The 20,782-nt window shown below is 33.2% G+C and overlaps 2 protein-coding genes, 1 non-coding gene and 2 pseudogenes across 3 annotated transcripts; 4 read left to right on the forward strand and 1 right to left on the reverse strand.

The window, feature by feature from the left end:
- The first annotated feature begins 2,760 nt into the window (after window positions 1-2,760).
- LOC108833795 (protein DETOXIFICATION 39-like) lies at window positions 2,761-4,506 on the forward strand. The gene is made up of 6 exons (XM_057006974.1): window positions 2,761-3,386; window positions 3,466-3,522; window positions 3,604-3,842; window positions 3,941-4,059; window positions 4,142-4,228; window positions 4,344-4,506. The coding sequence occupies exons 1-6, from the start codon at window positions 2,761-2,763 to the stop codon at window positions 4,404-4,406; spliced, it is 1,191 nt and encodes a 396-aa protein (XP_056862954.1). The 3' UTR covers window positions 4,407-4,506.
- A 5,199-nt stretch (window positions 4,507-9,705) lies between these two features.
- Window positions 9,706-14,590, forward strand: LOC130511640 (protein DETOXIFICATION 39-like; annotated as a pseudogene).
- Window positions 14,591-15,057: 467 nt separating this feature from the next.
- Window positions 15,058-16,784, forward strand: LOC108850100 (uncharacterized; annotated as a pseudogene).
- A 393-nt stretch (window positions 16,785-17,177) lies between these two features.
- On the forward strand, window positions 17,178-18,744 carry LOC108851685 (peptide methionine sulfoxide reductase B5). The gene is given in 5 exon segments (XM_018625148.2): window positions 17,178-17,262; window positions 17,265-17,446; window positions 18,129-18,285; window positions 18,370-18,382; window positions 18,385-18,744. Coding segments are annotated over 5 exon segments (570 nt in total). The 5' UTR covers window positions 17,178-17,187; the 3' UTR covers window positions 18,528-18,744.
- A 1,054-nt stretch (window positions 18,745-19,798) lies between these two features.
- LOC130512249 (small nucleolar RNA U3) lies at window positions 19,799-20,014 on the reverse strand. Its single transcript, XR_008945805.1, has one exon. It is a non-coding gene; the product is annotated as a small nucleolar RNA U3 (small nucleolar RNA).
- Window positions 20,015-20,782: the final 768 nt, after the last annotated feature.

The raw sequence follows: 20,782 nt of genomic DNA on the forward strand, positions 1-20,782 counted from the left end.
AAGAAATAAAAACACTTTAGAACGCCTCCAGAGCAGGTGGGGATGAGGTTCGCGACGACGAAGAGCAGGTGCTCAAGCGGCCACGGCGGCTTGAACTTGTTGCTGATCCCGCACATTGCGCCGTTGAGGATTAGCCCGTCCCACGCGCCTCTCTGACGGAGCGAGACGTAGAGAGCGATGGCGCCGCCTAGGGACTCGGACTAGAGGAAACAGGGGAGATCCAGAGGAGAACGGTTGCGGAAGTCGTCGAAGAAGGATATGCAGTCGTCGACGACGGGGTTGATGTCGGGGATGTGAGCGACGAGGCCGTCGGAGAATCTGTGGCCTTGGTGGTCGATGGCACAGGTGATGAAGCCGGATTTGGCGAAGAGGATTGACGTGAGCTGGATTCGCCGGTGAAACTTTGAAGAGATAAGCTAAGAGGTGATTTGGTCATTTGGCTATTAATAAGAAGGGTATTTATAAAAATGTCCTCCTTCTAAGTGTAAATATGAATTTTGGTACTACACAAAGTGTAGTTATGAAATTTTCCCTTTCAGAAAACCACATACCTATCAATCCACACATTTCCACTCAATTTCCTTCTCGGTTTTTATATAACCAAACCTTTTATTAACTTTTGTTGATAATTAGAAGCCTAATGGATGCGTCAAATGAGCAGACCACAGAGAGAACCAATCTCCAACAACCGTTGGTGGATCAAAAATCACCATCCTCGGACATCGGACTTGAGAGCATTTTAACGGAGAATAGCCTTCCGTACCGGAGGCGCGTGTACTTAGGCGTATGTATAGAACTGAAAATACTTCTCAGGTTAGCACTTCCGGCGATACTTGTCTATATAGTCAACAGTGGAATGAGTATCTCTGCTAGAATCTTTGCCGGACATGTCGGCAGGCACGAACTCGCCGCTGCTTCCATCGGAAATAGCTGCTTTAGTCTCGTCTATGGCCTCATGGTACGTTGGCTTTTTTTTATGCGTAGAGTGGTGGAGAGAGTCTGGAGACATGTTAATTTATTATTTACCTTTTTTGCCTTTGCTGGTTGCTAAATAATGTTAAACGTGGCAATTTGTCGCATTTTTAGGAGAAAAATAGGAGAGTATTAATTACGGTTAAATTATTCTAGTTTGGCGTGTTATTTCATTAATTTTTTTAGAGTTGTATATTAGCTGGTTAAAGACCTTAGGACATCTCCAACCCAACTCCATTTTTAACTCCAAAATGGAGTAAAAGTGATTATGGAGTAACATATGCTCCAACCCAACTCCATATCTCACTCCATTTTGAAGTTTACTCCATAAATGGAGTAATTTATTTTTTGTTTGTTCATGACTCCATTATGGAGTGAAAAATGGAGTTGGGTTGGAGCAATTTTACTCCATATTCACTTTTACTTTATTTTGGAGAAAAAAATGGAGTTTTACATTGGAGATGCTCTTAGAGTGTTTCCATTTAATCAGGAAAACCAAGTTGTGAATTTAGTTTAAGGGACCCTATGTTTAACTATTGATATAGCGAGAAAAACTGTACACGGCATTTTTTTTTGGTTGATGGTTCCGATTTTGTCATGTACTGAAGAATTCTCTCATTTTTTTATGAAACTTGTCAGCATATCTAACGAAATAATAATTTTATTTGGCGTTAAATATCTTTAATATTAAGAAAGTTTCAGGAATACTAATTAAGTCAATTCTTTAAATTATTAACGCTGGTAACCTCTCATGAACCCAACTTATAAGTCAAAAGATAGTATTCTGTTAGGGATATAAACTTCACCTTATGCAGCTGTTTCCGTTAAAACATAATCCCAAATATCTCACCAATTGAAAACTTACCCTGATATTTTGCTAATTAAGCAAATAAATATTCTTGAGCTCAAAAGAGAATAACATTTATTTGCTAAAAATAAAAATAATCTTTAACTCTTATACTACGACGTGTACAGGGGCGGACGGACATTATAGGGTATGGGGTCACGTGCCCCCTACTCTTTCAAATTTTTTCTTAAGTAATCTAAATTGATCTGGTTGAATTGTACATAAAGTGCCCCCAATTCAGAATTTATCTTGTCATTTTTAACATTGCGCCCCCAACTAAAAGTGTTTCTGCATCCGCCCCTGGACGTGTAGTGACTTATTAATCTATAACTGCAACGATTTTAAAGTGGGACTTTGCTTGATAAAATGTGTGGAACAACTATTTTTAAAAATGTGCAGCACAGTAAGTTTTTTAAAGATGTTTAAAGGGTTTTTTGTTCTAAGATTTCTCATGTATTTAGAATAGAAGTGTCAAAAATTTATGATTCTCTTTCTGCCAATTAGTATAGAATTAACCTTTTCATTTTCTCGTGATATCAGTTCCTTTTCTTAAACTTTATAAGAAATCATAAATTAATAATAGTATATATGAAGAGATTGTAACAATGATTTGATTTCGACTTAATTTATCCAAAGTTTGATTTGGATTTCTGGAACAAAATAGACGAATTGTGAAATTATGAACATCTACTTAGCATTTTTCCTTTTTGCTGCCAGATTATCCTTCACAATATATAACTATCGTAAATCAAAAGAAAAAATTCTCAATATGTGAAAATATTCCTTCCGTTTATAACAACAAAACATACGTTATAACAGGTATATGTAAATATATATGCCGTTGTTGTTTGTAGAAAATGGATAATGTATTTTCTTTTATATACAATGTAAAAAGAGTGTTTATATAATTTACCATTTATACTTGTTTTATACAGTTAGGCATGGGAAGTGCAGTCGAGACTCTATGTGGACAAGCATATGGAGCTCACCGCTACGACATGCTTGGAATCTATTTCCAAAGAGCGGCTATTGTCCTCGCTCTAGTTGGTTTGCCCATGACAGTACTATACACCTTCTCGTACCCCATTCTACTTCTCTTAGGTGAGCCCGAAATGGTCTCGTACATGGGTTCCTTGTATATCGTCGGGCTTATGCCTCAGATCTTCGCTTACGCCGTCAACTTCACGGCTCAAAAGTTCCTCCAGGCCCAAAGCGTGGTGAGGCCCAGTGCTTACATCTCAGCCGCAGCTCTCTTCCTCCAGATCTCGCTAACGTGGATGACCATTAACGTGATGGGCTTTGGTCTTATGGGCATCGCTTATGTTCTGACTATCTCTTGGTGGGTCATAGTTATGGCGCAGATTTTGTATATTACGAGTAGTCAAAAGTTTAGACACACGTGGACTGGTCTTAGTTGGAGATCGTTTCATGGTCTTTGGAGTTTTTTCAAACTCTCTATTGGTTCTGCTGTTATGATCTGTCTGGAGATGTGGTATTCGCAGATTCTTGTTCTTCTCGCTGGTCTGCTTAAAGAACCTGCTCTCTCTCTAGATTCTCTGTCCATATGGTAAGTCCATTTTACAATCTTGATTTTCTTGTTTTTAGTAATGTTCATTTCTCCAACATTTTTTTTCTTCTTTTCTCAGCATGTCAGTTTCAGCATTATCTTTCATGGTCTCCGTAGGCTTCAACGCAGCTGCAAGGTTAGTATTTATGTTTAATATCATTCGAATCATTAATCAGCATTGCTGAAAGTATTATCATTAAATGAAAAACATTGATAGTGTGCGGACAAGTAATGAGCTTGGAGCAGGAAATCCAAAATCCGCTTTGTTCTCTACATGGACAGCGACTTCTGTTTCCTTCGTGATCTCTCTTGCAGAGGCCCTCGCCGTGATAGCATCACGTGATTACATTAGCTACATTTTCACGTCGGATGCTGACGTGGCTAAAGCCGTCTCTGACCTCTGCCCATTTCTCGCCGTCACCATCATTCTTAACGGAATCCAACCCGTCTTATCCGGTACATTACAATTATAACTTTTCATTAAACCCGGAGGGAAAGCGATTTACCTTAACCGAACCAGATAAAATAATTCTCGGTTTGGTTTTTGTTTGCAGGAGTGGCAGTGGGATGTGGATGGCAAACATTCGTTGCATATGTGAATGTTGGTTGCTACTATATTGTTGGTATTCCTATTGGCTGTATACTCGGCTTCACTTTCAATTTTCAAGCTAAGGTTTGTTTTCTATAGTTATTTTCCGTATAGTATACGCTTTTTATCTATACAATGAACAATTCTACGTGAATTTTGGTGATAGGGAATATGGACCGGGATGATCGGAGGTACCCTCATGCAAACCCTCATTTTACTTTACGTGACGTACCGAACAGATTGGGATAAAGAGGTAAGTATTACGTGATATAAACTCACATCCTATTGGTGTACAATCATATTTTGCAAGCTAGTTTTGGTTTGGTACGTGTCAATATGATCAAGATAACCATTATACAATAATTCAGGTGGAAAAAGCGAGAAAGCGATTGGATATGTGGGACGATAAGAAGGAGCCTCTTCAAAATTAAACGAGTAATGGATTTCATGAAAAATGTAATTTATGTTTCGATGTATAGATTTATATTTATTGAGAATTTTATTCTAAAATCAGAAGGAGCCTATTCAGTATTCGCCCCTAGCTAGTATTACATCAACATTCCAGGACTATGCTAAACTAACCAATAGCATCTTAGGCTTAGCATTAGCTCTCATTAGCTAGAAAGAAAAGATCTTAACAAGGTTGGTTCTAAACACTTTCGTCGACATTCTTGAGCAAGGAATGCAAATTTGAATAATTAAGTCAAATCTATCAGTAAGCACAAATCTTAACCAGAAACATATTCACCCGTAGCTAGTATTACATCAGCATTCCCAGACTACGCTAAACTAAACAATAGCATCTTAGGCTTAGCATTAGCTATCATTAAGAAAATTCATATACTATCAGATATCTGATTTTATCTGTAAAAATAATTAAAAATTAAAAAATGATGTAAAATGACATTTCTTATAAAAATCTAAAATACTACACATTTTTACAAAATTTAATAACTAAATAATTAATTTAATAAATAAAAAATATACAGAAATATAAATATATAATCTTATATATGTTGTATGCATATAACGGATCATATCAGATATTTTTTTCAAAATATTAATATTTGCGCATGCACAAAAAAGTATATTAGTATTTATAATTTAATTTGTTTTTGGCGGATATTAAATTTTAATATTTATTTTTGATTTGTAAAATTATGAATATTCTTATTTTTTATATCTATTCGACACAAATAGAGGATGAAACAAATTTTACTGATATTTTGTCTCTCCTAATGTTTGGTGTTTCTCTTTGTCTTCTTCACCCATCCAAGCATCTGATACCTTTATAAACAAACTATTCACATATACAGTCTTTCTATATAACTTATCCGTCGTCATTGTCACTTGATTTTTTGGCAGTGTTCACTTTAATAATTGCATTGTCATGGAAAAGACATCAACCACGTAGTCTTTCTTTATAATTTGATATATTTTTTGTGTTCACCTTATTAAAACATTTCTGAAACGGACATACAAACACATTTTATATTTTATGTTTTCTCTGGGACTAGAGCTATTACATAACGAGAAATTAATGGAAAGTTTCTCAGCAACACTACCAATATTTTAATATAATTTAACTAAGAGCTGTAAAAGCTCTCAAAAGCCACTTGCCCTCAGATATCTACAAGTTTAGAAATAAATATACAGTGAAAACAAAACTCAGCTTGTAAAATATATCATAGATAGGAGAATTGCAAAAACAAAACTCAGCTTGTAAAATCCCACATATTTTTGATATAATTCCAGAATAGAGTATTTCATATACCAATTTACCAATGTAGTTAAAATAGTTAGTTGATAAAAATTAACTTAAAATAATAAAAACGTATTTTATAATGCTCAAGAAGTTTTTTTGACTGAAATATAATGCTCAAGAAATTATAATCTTAAATTTAATAAATAATTAGTTGATATACCGAAGGTGGTTGTTCTGAATAGGTGTTTATGTTAGTAATTCTTTTCAAGTAGTTCCAGTAAACAAAATTTCTCTAAATCTGTTATGATTAGTTTAAACACTTTTCTGGCAAACCTTTTGATAATTTAGCATAGTTCAATTTTAAATTTTGTTTTCTGTATCCTTTTTAGTATACCGATTCAATTGATCATTTGTTTATAAGTATAAAATTAAACACATGATGCTGAATATTTCTTTAAGTGACTGTATTCAATTTCCAGTAGTGGCAAATCCTCAAAAGCCATCACGAAAAGGTCAACGAACCACTGAAATAAAAGATGACAAATATACTAGTCAATGAACCACTAGGCCAGGATCACAGGAGTATTAGTATTTTCCATTTTAGCATTTAATACAATAATACATATATATATATATGTGTGTGTGTGTGTGTCTGCTGGTTTTGATGATGTCAACTGATTCTTTTTCCTTTCTTCTAAGGGAAAATTGTTTTTTAGACCAAAAAATGATAATTACGTCCTATTAGGCTAATTTTTTTTGGTACAATTTTTTTTAATATCTTTTAATATTTTCTAAAATAAATCAAATTAAATAATTTTACACACAAACAAAAAATCAAAATGGTAAATACTGATGAAATATCTATATCTATGTATTGATATATTTTTCAGTTCTAAAAATGTTTAAATCATAATTTCATATTTCGTTCAAAAAAGTAGAATTGATATTCTACATAGTAAAAAATGTAATCCATTTTTTTCATTGAATCGACTATGTTTAGAATATGTATTCTACCTAAATAATAGTAATCTAAAAATATTTAGAAAACACATTTCGCGTTTAACCAATCATTTTAAAATCTGTACAAATCGGAATCTATACATTATTATAAATTAAAATTTGTAGAAATCAGAATCTATACATTATTGTAAATCTAAAACTAATAGAAATCGATTTCAAAAATGTTTACAGTATTTTACACTCTATGGATAAGGATAATCAATTCTAAAAATATGGGAAATGATTATTTGAAAATATTTAGTTTCCTTAAATTTATTAATAGATCGATTTTAAAAATCATTTTTAATAGAAAATCGATTTATAAAAAGAAATCAATTTAAAAAATAGAAAATTGATTTATAAATAGAAAAAATCGATTTATAAAAATAGAAAAATCGATTTATAAAAAAAGGAAAATCGATTTTCTTTTAGAAAATAGAAAATCGTGTCTTATAAAATCTAAGGATTTGAACAAAAATCTGGGGCATACCAATTTTAAAATTTAAAAATAAATATATAAAATCAAAATTTAAATAAATAAAAAAAAACCAAAGTTTAGGATTTTTGGGATTTTAATATCTTTTAAATTACTTTAGTTAAAATTATATTTTAATATTTAACAATATTTTGTTAATTGTAATTTTGAATTTTTTAGTTGAAATCAAGGACAGTAGTGCCATTTAAAATATTTAACCTAATAGAACATAAATTATATGAGATTAGTCTATTAGAACATACTTATCATTTTTGGCCTAAAAACAATTTTCCTTTTTATTAACACTATTTTGATTAAAGAAGTCTAAAGCTATACAATATAGTGGCATTACGCAGAGTGTGTTTAGTCAATACGCCTATAATCATGTTTTGTAATCTAGGAACATTAAAAAAAGTAAAATAAAAGATGAAGATACAAATTCGATATCTGTAGAATTCTTTAGAGCTCTATCGAATAGGACTTCGAATGGATAGTTTTGATAAACTCTTGAAAATTAGATCGAAATCAGATTTTGAAGAGAAAAAATTTGAGGTGATAGCTTTTGATAAGCTCTCGAGATTCAACTAATTTTTGCCAAAATCAAAGCATTCATGTGGTTAGAACCAACCTGAATTTCTTAATCATTGGCATGTTCATTCTTTTTATGATACATGTATTTTATCTTATATTTTTCAATAGGTAATATATTAAACTTATATTTTTATCTTATGCATATTAAACTTAATTAATTTATCAATTATCCAAGTCTGATTTAAAAACATTGGAAACGTAGATACTTACCCAATTTACTAAAATCATGCTGACATTTAGGGGTGGGCAAAATATCTGTAAATTTTGATTCGATCCGTTATTCGTATCGATTTGATCCAAAAAATTTAAATATCCTCAATTTTACGAATCTAAGCAAATACTAAAATTTAATATCCGTCAAATAAGAAGCAAATCACAAATACTCATTTAAAAAAAACAAATATATGATCTATAATGTACATATGCATATACATGTATATATAAAGTTATATATAATTTAATATCTCTATATATATTTTTAGTTATTTTATCCACTAAATTAATTATCTGGCCATTAAATTTTTAGAATTATATAATTTTAAATAATTTGTAATGAAATATTATTATTTTTATACTAAAAGTTTTCTTTTTTAATATATTTGAAAAAAATGAATTTTTATAATTTTTTACCGGATTGATGGATCGAATCGGATATCCGGTAAAATATATTAATTTTTCTGAATGTCTGAACCATCACAGATCGAAAGATTGATTATTTGTATTGAGCACGGATATCCTTAAAATTACGGAAATATAGTCCGTGCCCACCCTACTGACATTTAACTAATTGACTAAAAACATTTTCAATCACCCAAACAGTTTATATTGCAACTAGTATGGTTTTTTTTTGGGCAACTCGTATGGTTAACAATACTTTATTACTTGTTGTAGGAACGGCGGACCCACTTACATCTGTTGGCCAGTTAAAATATAAAATATTCATAGTTTGATACATATTTTAGGAATATACCTGTATTACTTCCTCCACATATTAAGTATAAATTTTAATTTTTGTTTTATTATAAGTATTGTTTTATATTTTTAATGCAAGTATTAAATATTTTACCAAATTTTATTTTTACCGTTAGCTAATTAATTATTAAAATCAAACAAAATAAAATATTAGAAAAGGATAAAACAAAAAATTTAAATATTTTTTTAATTTATGTACAAAAACCTTAAACGACACTTATTATGAGAAAAACAAAAATAGAAATTTTTTTTTTTACTCTCATTAATTTATCATTCTTTTTTTATCAACAAAAAAAATCTTCTATTTATTCTTTAAACAACAAAAATACATTTAATTTCCATTTTATCTATAAGATATCAATTATTAAATTCACAGTCAAAATACATTTTTCTTCCATTATAATTTTATTCCGAAATTAGGTAATAGTATACCTTTATCATTTTCTAAAAATTGTGGGTTATATGTTCTCTACATTTAAGTTTTCATATGCTCTTTTAAAAAAGCTTGATTATACAGTTTAATATGTTCTCTTAAATGTAATTTATTTGTTCATTTAAATAAATTATTAAAAAAATAAAATATCCAATTTTTTGAAGTAATCATATTTCCTACTACAAACCGAACGGAGCTTAATATATATTATTTTTTCCGTTTCGATTTAGTTGTCATTGTAGAAAAACTTTTGTTTTTTAAAAAGTATCGTTTTATTTCAATGCAAAACCATTTTAGTTTATATGTTATTCTATTTTTATTATTTAAAATATGATTATGTGTATAATAATACTGATTTATATAAAATATATAAAGTTAAATATTTTTTTAATATGTGGGCAAAAGCCTAAAATAATAGCTAAAATTAAACAAAGAGAGTATATTTATTTTGACTCCAAAAAACTTTGCAAGTGTCCTTACGTACAAGCATCCCTATTTAAGACTCAAATGGGCTTATAAGCTAACCAATCACCTAAATAACTAGACACTAAAACATACGATAAAAACAAAAACGTAATAACTAACCTATGGATATGTCAACTGAGACGGCGGAGAGAACTCTCCGGCAACCGTTGGTGGATCCGACGGACTCTGTGCGAAAACCATTGAGGGACGCCGGATCACTCGAGAGCATCTTGACGGAGAGCAGCCTTCCGTCATGGAGGCGCTTCTACTTAGGGGCATGTATAGAAATGAAACTTCTCTTCCGGTTGGCACTTCCGGCGATATTTGTCTATTTGCTCAACAGCGGAATGAGTATCTCGACCCGTATCTTTGCCGGACATATCGGCAGTCAAGAACTCGCCGCCGCGTCCATCGGCAACAGCTGCTTTAACCTTGTCTACGGCCTCATGGTACGTTTTACGTCATCGTGCACAGCAGCTAGCAGCTAGCACTAGCACATATATTTGGAGGCACGTTGATATTAGTTATATTATAAAAAAAAAAATTCTTCTTCTCCAATTTGATATATATTATATAGGCGCTAAGTAATCTATTGCATTTCTAGTTTTTATTCTTAAATAGATTGTTATTTTTTCCTTTAAACCTAGAGTTAAAAATAACATTTTCATATTTAAAAAAAGAATTAAATGAATACTATTTTAAAGACATACATTGAGATGAAAAGTCTTCTCTGATTACATAGAGACAAACTTACATTGAAACTATTCAAATTATCACAGCTCATTACAATAAATTTCTGATACATATTTTCCTTGAAAATTTGTAAACTAGAAGTAGAAAAGACAGAGTTCAAAAAGTTCAAACCTTCCAAATGTGTATTGAGTGTATGGCATGAACCAACTAACTTATTGAGTTTTTGTTGTAAATAACTTACAGTAAGAGCTTACAAAAAAAAACTTACAGTACGCACATATATTATCCAAACCGCGAGCATGTGTATGTTTGCATCCAGGACCGAATCTGGTCATGCGTAACTACTCCCCAAAACATATATTTCCGGGAAATCTATTGTAACCAAATTTCCGAGTACAAAAGAGAAAAACCATTCACTTTTTTTAACCATTCATTTTCTTATTAACATGTCTAATGATTCTTTTCTTTCTTTTTGTTGATTTGAATTTGTGATGATTAGATGATTAGAAAAAAACTGTGAGTTTGTAAGTGTCATTTGGGTTAGTACTTCGTAAATCTTTTGATAAAGTTTTCTGTAAAATCTTTTTTTTTTAATTCCTTTTGTAAGAATTCTTGTATGCTTCGAAATAGAAATCAAATAATATAAGTAGATGGATTATAAACACTTTTTTGATATATGGGAAGTGTTTGGGATACAACAAAAAAAATAAGCATACAATTAAACTTTGTTTTTGGCTTTTTAATGTTTGTTGTACAGTTAGGTATGGGAAGTGCAGTCGAGACACTATGTGGACAAGCATATGGTGCCCACCGATACGAGATGCTTGGGATCTATCTCCAACGAGCAACAATCGTCCTCGCTCTGGTTGGGTTGCCCATGACAGTGCTATACACCTTTTCGTACCCGATTCTAATCCTACTAGGTGAGCCCAAAACAGTCTCGTACATGGCATCTCTATACATTGTCGGACTCATCCCTCAAATTTTTGCTTTCGCCGTCAACTTCACGGCCCAAAAGTTCCTCCAAGCTCAAAGCGTGGTGACCCCCAGCGCGTACATCTCAGGTGCCGCCCTTCTGCTCCAGATTTTGCTGACCTGGACCACCGTTTACGTAATGGACCTAGGTCTTATGGGCATTGCCTATGTTCTTACTATCTCTTGGTGGTTCATAGTTATGTCCCAAACTTTGTATATTATAACAAGTCCAACGCTCAGACACACGTGGACTGGTCTTAGTTGGAGATCATTCCATGGTCTTTGGAGCTTTTTTTAAACTCTCTGGCTTCGGTTCGGCGGTTTATGATCTGGTTTGGAAATCTGGTAAATTCACAGATTCTGGTTCTTCTTTGCTGGTTTGCTCAATGATCATGCTCTCTCTCTCTAGATTCTCTTTCCATCTGGTAAATTCATTAATCATTTATTATCTTGATTATATATGAATCTTGAAAAAGAATTACAAATGTTTTTTTTATTGTTTTTTGTTCACAATTATTCTTTTGTTACAGTATGTTCAATATCAGGATTCTCTTTCAATGGTCTCTGTTGGTTTTTTAATGCGGCTGTAAGGTTAGTATTTCTTCTTAATTACTTTCAAATCATTAATCAACATTTTCTTTAACCAAACACTATTGAAAAAAACTATACTCCAAGAAAATCAATGTTTTAGAAAAAACATATAAAAACATATATTTTAATAGGATATATAATTGATAACCATCTACTTTCAATATTCGTATGGTAAAATTTATTATGTTTATTGAATTTATGTTGGATTAAATAATGAGAAATAGTTATTCACAGAAAAATATTTATAAGAAAGTTAGTTTATATTTTGTTAATATTTGAGAAAGTTTTTGAAAATACTAAAAATATACATTTTTGAAACAGAAAAGTATTCGATCCTTTTTTTATAAGTAAGTATTGATTATTAGGGAAGATTAAGATTCGAATATGAATTTTTGTGGATATTTATGGAGATTAATACCTAGTTGAGGAGAATTTATAAAAGTTAACTAGAACTTAACAACTTTATCAAAATATTGTTTGCCATAGATATGCATTATTTGTTAAATAACGATTGTGTGACTTTCTAGACATTTTCCCGGATTTTGTTCAAAATCGAACCGAAAAGTTTGAACCGGCAAATATTTTACGGTTCACAGTTTAATTATAGTATTGAACATCGGGTCAAACCTAGTTTTAATAATATGGATTAATATATTTTTTTAGTATTAAAATTTAAAAGTCAATGTCTAGTAAATTTGATACCATAATTAAAATTATTAAATAAATTTTTCACAACAACATAAACACTACTAAATATAATAAACTAATTTTATGTTTATATAAGAATGTTTTGTTGATTTTTTTTCTTAATTTTAGTTGTTTTTATCAGTTTAATAAATTTGAAATCAAATCCGGCTAAGTGACTCTGGTTCATGGTCGAACCAGCTATATAAACTACTAACTCGGTTCATGATCGAACCCGTCCGTCCAACTTTTCGGGTCGGTCTGATTTTAAAAACATCGATTGATTGTTATAAAATTGAAATTTAAAAGTAAGAAATTGATAATGGTAGGAAGAAATAGAAAAAAAATCATTTCAATTATTTTGTCTCCAGCAAATTTCGTAAAGAGCCGCTAGATTTCCTGAGTTTTCAAGACTTTTTCTGTACTTTCTTTATTTTCCGAGTACTAATAAAGAAGTATGTTTAATATGGTGACACGTTTTTTTTTGTTACACATCTCATATATTTTTTTCTTAGCTTTTGTTTATTTATTAAAAACTATATTTATATTTATTATGCTATTACTGCATGGTTGAGTTTAGTAGTTTTATGCTCTATCAGATTTATTATGTTTTTTTGTATTTCTTTTTTGTTTTAGAGTAGTAACATGTAAAATTTATAAGAAAAGAACTGAAAGTTGTGTTTAATGGATTATGTTAAATTTGTGGTTTGTATTATTTCATTATTCAATTTTGCATATTTTGATATGTTAGTGTATTTTATTACATAGATTTTTTTTTAAAGTATTATATATGGTATAGATAATGTCTCTCAAAGTTATATAATCTTTCTAAGTAAAAACAAAGAGAAAAATTACATTTTAATAACAATAGATTTTAACACGAACTTAAGATCAATGAAAACTAAAAAATCTTTCGAGATAACAAAAATTTTTGAAATGAAAAATTTAAAAAACAATCACTCCAACAACAATGGATTTCATTTAGATTTTAAAAATTCAAAAATTAATGACAATAGAATCTCAAAATTTGATAATTTCTCTAGAATTCTTTTATCAATAACCCTTTTATTTTAAATAAAATATTATTACAGTGTCAGGACAAGTAATGAACTTGGAGCAGAACATCCAAAATCGGCGATGTTCTCTTCATGGATGGCGACTTTTGTCTCCTTCGTGATTTCACTCGCAGAAGCGCTCGCCCTGATGGCGTCGCGTGACTACGTCGGCTACATTTTTCACGTCGGACACTGAGGTGGCTAAGGCCGTCTCTGAGCTATGTCCTTTTCTGGCGGTTACTATCCTTCTCAACGGAATCCAGCCTGTCTTGTCCGGTATATACATGCAAATCAATTTTAGCTAAATCTTGAGATACTCGGTGTACAGGTTTAACGGACCGGGCCAAATAAAAGTCTAATTTGTATGTGCTTGTAGGAGTGGCAGTGGGATGTGGATGGCAGACATTCGTGGCATATGTGAATGTTGGTTGTTACTATGTTGTTGGTATTCCTATTGGTTGTGTTCTCGGGTTTACTTTTAATTTACAAGCCAAGGTTCGTTTTCAAATTTTCTTTATAATATATGCGTTGTATCTATATAGTAAATTAATTTATGTGAATTTTGGTGATAGGGAATATGGACCGGGATGATTGGAGGTACCCTCATGCAAACCCTCATCTTACTTTACGTTACCTATCAAACAGATTGGGATAATGAGGTTAGTGTTACGTGATATCAAGTCTCATCATATTGATTTTAAATCATATTTTAATAAAATTTTGCTTTGGGAGTGTTGAAATTATATTATTATCATGCAATGATTTAGGTGAAAAAGGCAAGAAAACGTCTGGATATGTGGGATGACAAGAAGGCGCCACTCCTAAACTAAATTATAAAAATGTTTGGGAGGTACATGGATCATGAATGATATGGTTCGTTAATTTCAACTGAAATAATGTATGTTTAACCACATTATGGAATAACTAATGTATGTTATTCACTCTGTTTAAACTATAAAAGTTACTTGAATCATTAATTATTTCTAGTCACTCTATACGTTAGGCATTATCTTATAGATTTTTGAACTCATTAATTTGCCTTGGCATTATATACGCAATTTATGATAACAAATTGAATTAGAAGGAGATAATTGTTCTGAAAGTAAATATAAATAAACAAAAAAATCATTACGTAAAAAAGCCCATTATGTTGCGTACAAATCGGAATGTGAAGGTATGAAACAAAGGCCACAGAAACTGCAAGAGAGCAAAACTTTGCAAGAGAGCAAAACTTGAGATTGTATTCGAAGACAACATTCCAAAATACACTCAAAAGCTTATATTTGTGACTTCTAAAACTGATGATCTACAGTAAAAAACTCGTCGTTTCTTTCCCTATGCGACTCCAAGGCGATTAGGGTTTCTTCACCTAGTCTGCCGCCGTCGGTGTGGCCTCTCGCCCACCGGTGAGAATCTCCTTTTCTCCCTCCTCTTCCTTTCTTCCATGGTTTTCGATGCTGCTCCTTCAGGGTTCAGAGTTGCTGTTGCTCCTCCCCCACCTCCTGAGCCGCCGCCGGTTCTCTCTTCTAGATCTACTCAGTGGGGTCTCTGCTCCCGACCCTCCAGATCCTCCTGACGATTCTGAAACTCCACTGGATCTATCCTCTTTCCCTGCCAGTGTTTCACCTTAGTAGCTGCGAGGTCTTCTCTTCATTCTACAACAACATCTGACTCACAATATATTTGTATGTTGGTAGTCTTCTCTGATGTTTCAGGTCTACAACTCAAAAAAGAATAGAGATGGAGTTAAAAAAGCCAACCTTGGCTTCGTATTTTCAGACTTGTTTGTCTGGCCGTGGTGGATCTTGCAACTCTACACCCATTATGGTTGCATATTTCCTCACATTTCTAAGGCTCATCAAGATGGTGCTTGATCACCTCTGTAGCCAAGTTCTTTGCTGCTCTCTATACATTTGTTGCTGCAGCATGTTCGGGTAGCAGTTCACTGAGAGTGTTCTCCAATTCCCGTGGCTTCATCTCACTCAGTGCTCATGGTGTTTTCACCTTTAAGTTGCTTGTGTGTTATGTTTGCTTTTATCTATGTTTGTGTTATCCGCTTTGCGTTTGATGCAGCGGTTTCCTTAGCTAATGTTGTTGTGTTATTGTTTCTGTTGAACAATTCCTCCTTTGATGGAGTCTAAATTTTATTAATGAAAGTTGGTTTGAACAAAAAAAAAAGCTTATATTTGTGATTCTATTCTGAGAAAACATTGAATTTTCAAAATTGTGTGAAAGGTAATATAAAAACATTAAACAAAACTTTCTGGTCTTTTTTTGTTTAATCATGCAAAGGTTGATACGTTTTTTTAGTTTCTTGGTTTAGTGATTGGAATCTTCATTCTTTTTTTTTATTGTCACCCTGAAATGATGGATCTCTTGATCTTCAGGTTTCTTCCGTGCTCTGATTTGGTCTTAAATCAGTTCCACGATTCGAAGAAATATTATGCAACAATTAGCCCTTTCTTATATACCAATTAAATTGAATTAGAGTGAAACCCTAAAATGTTCTGTAGATTTGCAATGTAAAATAATACACACTCGTCTATGTGCATTAGAACTTTCCATTTGCTTTATATAATTGTTACTTATAGTTTATCTTCTCGCACGAGGGAAAGTAATGCCGGTGACTCCAGCAAACGATGTGGCTCCTAATGTTAAAATGTTCACGAGAGAAGAGATCAAGAACCAGACTGATGATCAGTCTCTACCTCCTAATGATGAACCAATGAAAGATGCTGTCACTGACTTGGACGTTTCTAAACCTGCTCGAGCTTTTGTCTTCAACGTCAAAGGACAGCAATGGCGAAGCTGCGACTCGTCTGGTGGATTTTTTTTTCAGCTCCAGAGACGAAGACGATGGTGAATACTGATCAAGATAATCTTGTCTTGGCACAGAAAGAGCAGCAGAAATCTCCTGGCGAGGGTCGTGGGTTTGATCTTATGTCGGTGGAACCGGTTTGTACAGGAGAGAAAGTGCAGCATGGGCTTCAGCTAGAGCTTGGGAACAAGAGTATATTGAGTGGAGACAACAATAACAACAATGGCATCGCAATGGAGACAGATCCTAAAAGCTCTGTGTCGAAGAGTAGATTTATAGCGAAATTGTTTGAAGGAGAAGACAAGAAGGTGGACTGTACCATGGAAGAAAAAGCAACTCCATCAGCTCAGTAGTTTTTTTTTTTTTTGAAGAAGAATCCATCAGTTTAGTAGTTAAGATTTAATACTCTCCAATATATTTTTTTGTTTTCTCTTGTTTCAGTTCTTTTTGCAGTAGAGTTTTAGCGTTTGTTGCAAACCTATATCTTCTTCTGGTTATTCAGACATATGTTTTCTTTTTAAGTGTCACAAACTAATTAACTCTAACGAAAAGCAAATAGACATAACATATCCAACCGTTGCTGCTAATCAGTTACCACTAGCGGACTGACGAGACCAGAGCCCTTTATCTCACTCTCTTCTCAAGCCTGAGTGGATACTGGACCGTAAAGGCCTTACAAATTAGGCCCAAGTTAAACTGAATATTCTTCTTCGAGACAGCAAATGCGAAGGAGAATCCATTAAAAAAGGCGAGAGTATGGCGTTGAACGTGGTATCATCATATGTGCTGCGTCTATCTTCAGCCACGTCTTTGACCTCCTCAACCACCATCAAAAAGCCTTCGTTACACCTCGATTTGCTTCCTCTCCCCCGAATCTAAGCCTCCTTCGTCGAGGTTTTCGTCGTATAACAGCAATGGGTTCTTCAGCTCCTGGATCGGTTAATAAGGGAGAGGAAGAGTGGCGTGCGATTCTCTCTCCTGAGCAATTCAGGATCCTCAGGCAGAAAGGCACTGAGTATGTGTGGCATGTTTTAGATATATATATATATATATGATATATCACATGATTTGCATCCTTGGACATGTATGTAGTTTATTCAGTATCTCTCATGAAAATTAAGTTTAGTTATGTTTTGGGATAAAAACAAATCAGGAGTGAAAGATCAAAATTTCAATAGAATTTTCAAAGTTTTCACCTTTGCTTCTGTTTGTATATTAATTCTGATCGTCTTAGAGATGCTATGAACCTTACTCTTTAGTACTAGATTAACAATTAGGAGATACGTTTTCTGAAAGATCAAAACTTTCAATACAATTTTCAGTGTTTTCACTTCTTTTTTTCTTTCTAAACTCTGTTTTCTGATGTGTCTGAACGTCCTATAGTTGCTTACGAATTTTCACACTTTTTCCTTTCACATTAAAAAAAAAAACTCTTGTTTCTCTTCTATCTGATCGTCTTAGTTGCTATGAACCTTACTCGTCGTAGGATATGAATCTCACTCTTGTGTTTTTGATTGATTATGCTTTAGCCTTTCTTGGTTCTCTAACACTAACAGCAACAAGCAGAAGACCTTATAGTTGAATGTTCTCTCTCAGTGAAATAGTGTCCTTTAATATTTAAAAATAAATTAAAAAATAGTGGCCATGTTCTATAACATGATTGTTCTAACTGTGGTCTTTTACACATGTAAATGTAGATATCCAGGGACAGGAGAATACAACAAAGTATTCGCAGACGGGATCTATAGCTGTGCAGGATGTGGGACTCCTCTATACAAATCCGCCACCAAGTTCGACTCTGGCTGTGGCTGGCCTGCTTTCTTTGACGGCCTCCCAGGGGCCATTAACCGAACCGTAAGATTCTCAAAAATCAAGACTTATCATTCATGGTTTTTTGAGAAACTGAACCACTTATCTTTTTAACATGTTTTTACTCAGGCGGATCCAGACGGAGAAGAATAGAGATCACTTGTGCAGCTTGTGGAGGACATCTCGGACATGTTTTCAAAGGAGAAGGTTTCCCTACTCCTACCGATGAGCGACACTGTGTCAACAGTGTCTCCCTCAAGTTCGCACCGGGGAATGCAACCTTGTGATAATAATAATAATGTATACTTGTGATGTGTGAAACTTCTCTGTCCCTCCCTCCCGCTGGCTCGCACTTTGTTTTTGTCTTGCTATTTGAAACTAGTGTGACCGCTAGTAGTAATAAGGTCGTCGAATTGAAGTCTTGAGACTCTTGGTTATTGTCATATAAAGATTGGTGAATAATGTTTCTTAGAAATGACTCGAATCACTCTTGTTTCTCGACCACATTTTTTGAGTAGCAACACCACTGATCTTCATATATCTAATACGAATTGAGAAGCTGTGACAAGAGACAAAAAAAACTAAACATCACAAAACACAACTAAAAGTCTTTAAAACTCATGTGTTGCTTTTGGTTATAAGCTTTTGAAGCTCAACGATTACTTACTTGGTAAAGACGCTGGCATCTTTACATCCACATGAGTTTCCTTGGTTTTTTCCTTTTCACAGCAGCGTATTTACCATGGGTGAGTTGTCATTTCTTGACATTTGCAGGTGCTTCTTGGATTCTCTATCCTTGTTGGTGGAATACCTGGGGGGCGGGGGGATCTTCTGGTGCACATTCTCTATTTTAACTCGACTCCATACACATCTTCGTCCTCTTTAATCCTTAAGTTTTATCCAATATGTGTAGGGAATGATAGCAGGTCACGCTTACTACTTGTGTATCCACGAATGACTGATCGACGGCCCTTAAAAAACCCACCCTTTCCTCAAAGCTTTATTTGTTGATGAGCCTGTCGTGGTTTGCTCCTGCGCCTTTTGATGAACTTAATCTTTCCACAAGCCACACAGCACAGTTCATGTATGTTGAGATAATGTTAGAAAGGAGCAAATGATGTACTCTTCTTTCTTTGAGTCTTGATCTTTATACTTGTGGATAATGTGCAAGTTTTATGCCTGACCTTCTTATGTCTCTGCCTTTGTGCATATATATGAACGGAAGTTGAAAGACCAACGATGAAGGAAACTGCTCTGACAAATCGGTTTAATCACACATATATACAGTCAAACCTTATTAGAATAACATATTTCTTCTTAAGAATAACTACGATCTTGAATAAACTCATTGAGAGGTTTTAACGAGGATTCGTTTTTGTGGTGTAAAAGTTTGGGGGTGAAAAAATAAATAAATTTAAAGTTTGAGGATGGAGATAGTAAAAGGAAAGGAGGTTTTAACGAGGATTCGTTTTTGTGGTGAAAATATAATAAATTTAAAGTTTGAGGATGGAGATAGTAAAAGGAAAGGAGAGAACAGAAAAAAAAAAAAAAAAAAAGGGACCTGTCAGACAACCGTGCGACCACCCTGGCTAGGTCAAGACCAGACCAGGTAGCGATCCTCTACAGCTCGGATAGTCCGAACCAATCGTAGCCGTTAATCACACTCAAATCGCACGGCCATTATTCATCAACCAGGGTTAAGGGACTGTCTCCTTAGAAATCAAAGGAGGCAAAGGTACTCCCTATAGAACAGATCCTGTTCAAGTAAGGTCGTGACCACTGATGCTTCTAGACATATATAAACAATCGAGACGTTATATGTCTCTCCGATGTGGGACTTTTTAGTTCCCAACTTATAACTACTTCCGTGACACGTGTAAGCATTTATTAGAAAATAGTAAATTAAAATTGTTCGCAACAAGTTGATTACGAAAAAGACGCTACTAAATTATTTTAAAAATCTAATTTTTAACATTAAAAGGAATATTACAGTGCATCAAACATCGTAACTTTTCCCAAAGATAATGCAATTACAAAAACAACAGAACATAATTAGCAAAATGTAAAAGATCTGTTTTATTCAAACCTTATTAGAATGGCAGGATTTACAATAATACAAAAATTAAACAGTTTGTTTATTTTCAACCCAACATAACATGAACACTCCAAACAAATGTTAAACCTCTTGTCCTGACCAGATTTTTCAAAGTAGTAGTAACATTAGAGTACTAAAGCTGTAAAAATCATTTATGATCTTGCAATCCAAAAACTCACGCAGATTCCACAACGATTTCTTCTTCTTCTAGTCTTTTTTTTTTGCCCCCAACTGATTCTTTACTCTCTCTTGAAACATCATCAGACTCACCGTGTGATAGACTTCAGACAAAGCCTACTGGATGGGATGGTATTGAGCTGATACTCTCTTTGGAGGTAGCTTACGCAGAATGAAGAGGACTAGTGCCGATGGAAGTACTTCAACCACCTGTGTTTTTTTTTTCTTCTTCCAATTAGTGGATGCACTAAGAGATAGAGAATTAAAGAA

The sequence above is a fragment of the Raphanus sativus genome, chromosome 4 (genome assembly GCF_000801105.2).
Source record: "Raphanus sativus cultivar WK10039 chromosome 4, ASM80110v3, whole genome shotgun sequence".
NCBI classification, from domain to species: Eukaryota; Viridiplantae; Streptophyta; class Magnoliopsida; order Brassicales; family Brassicaceae; genus Raphanus; species Raphanus sativus.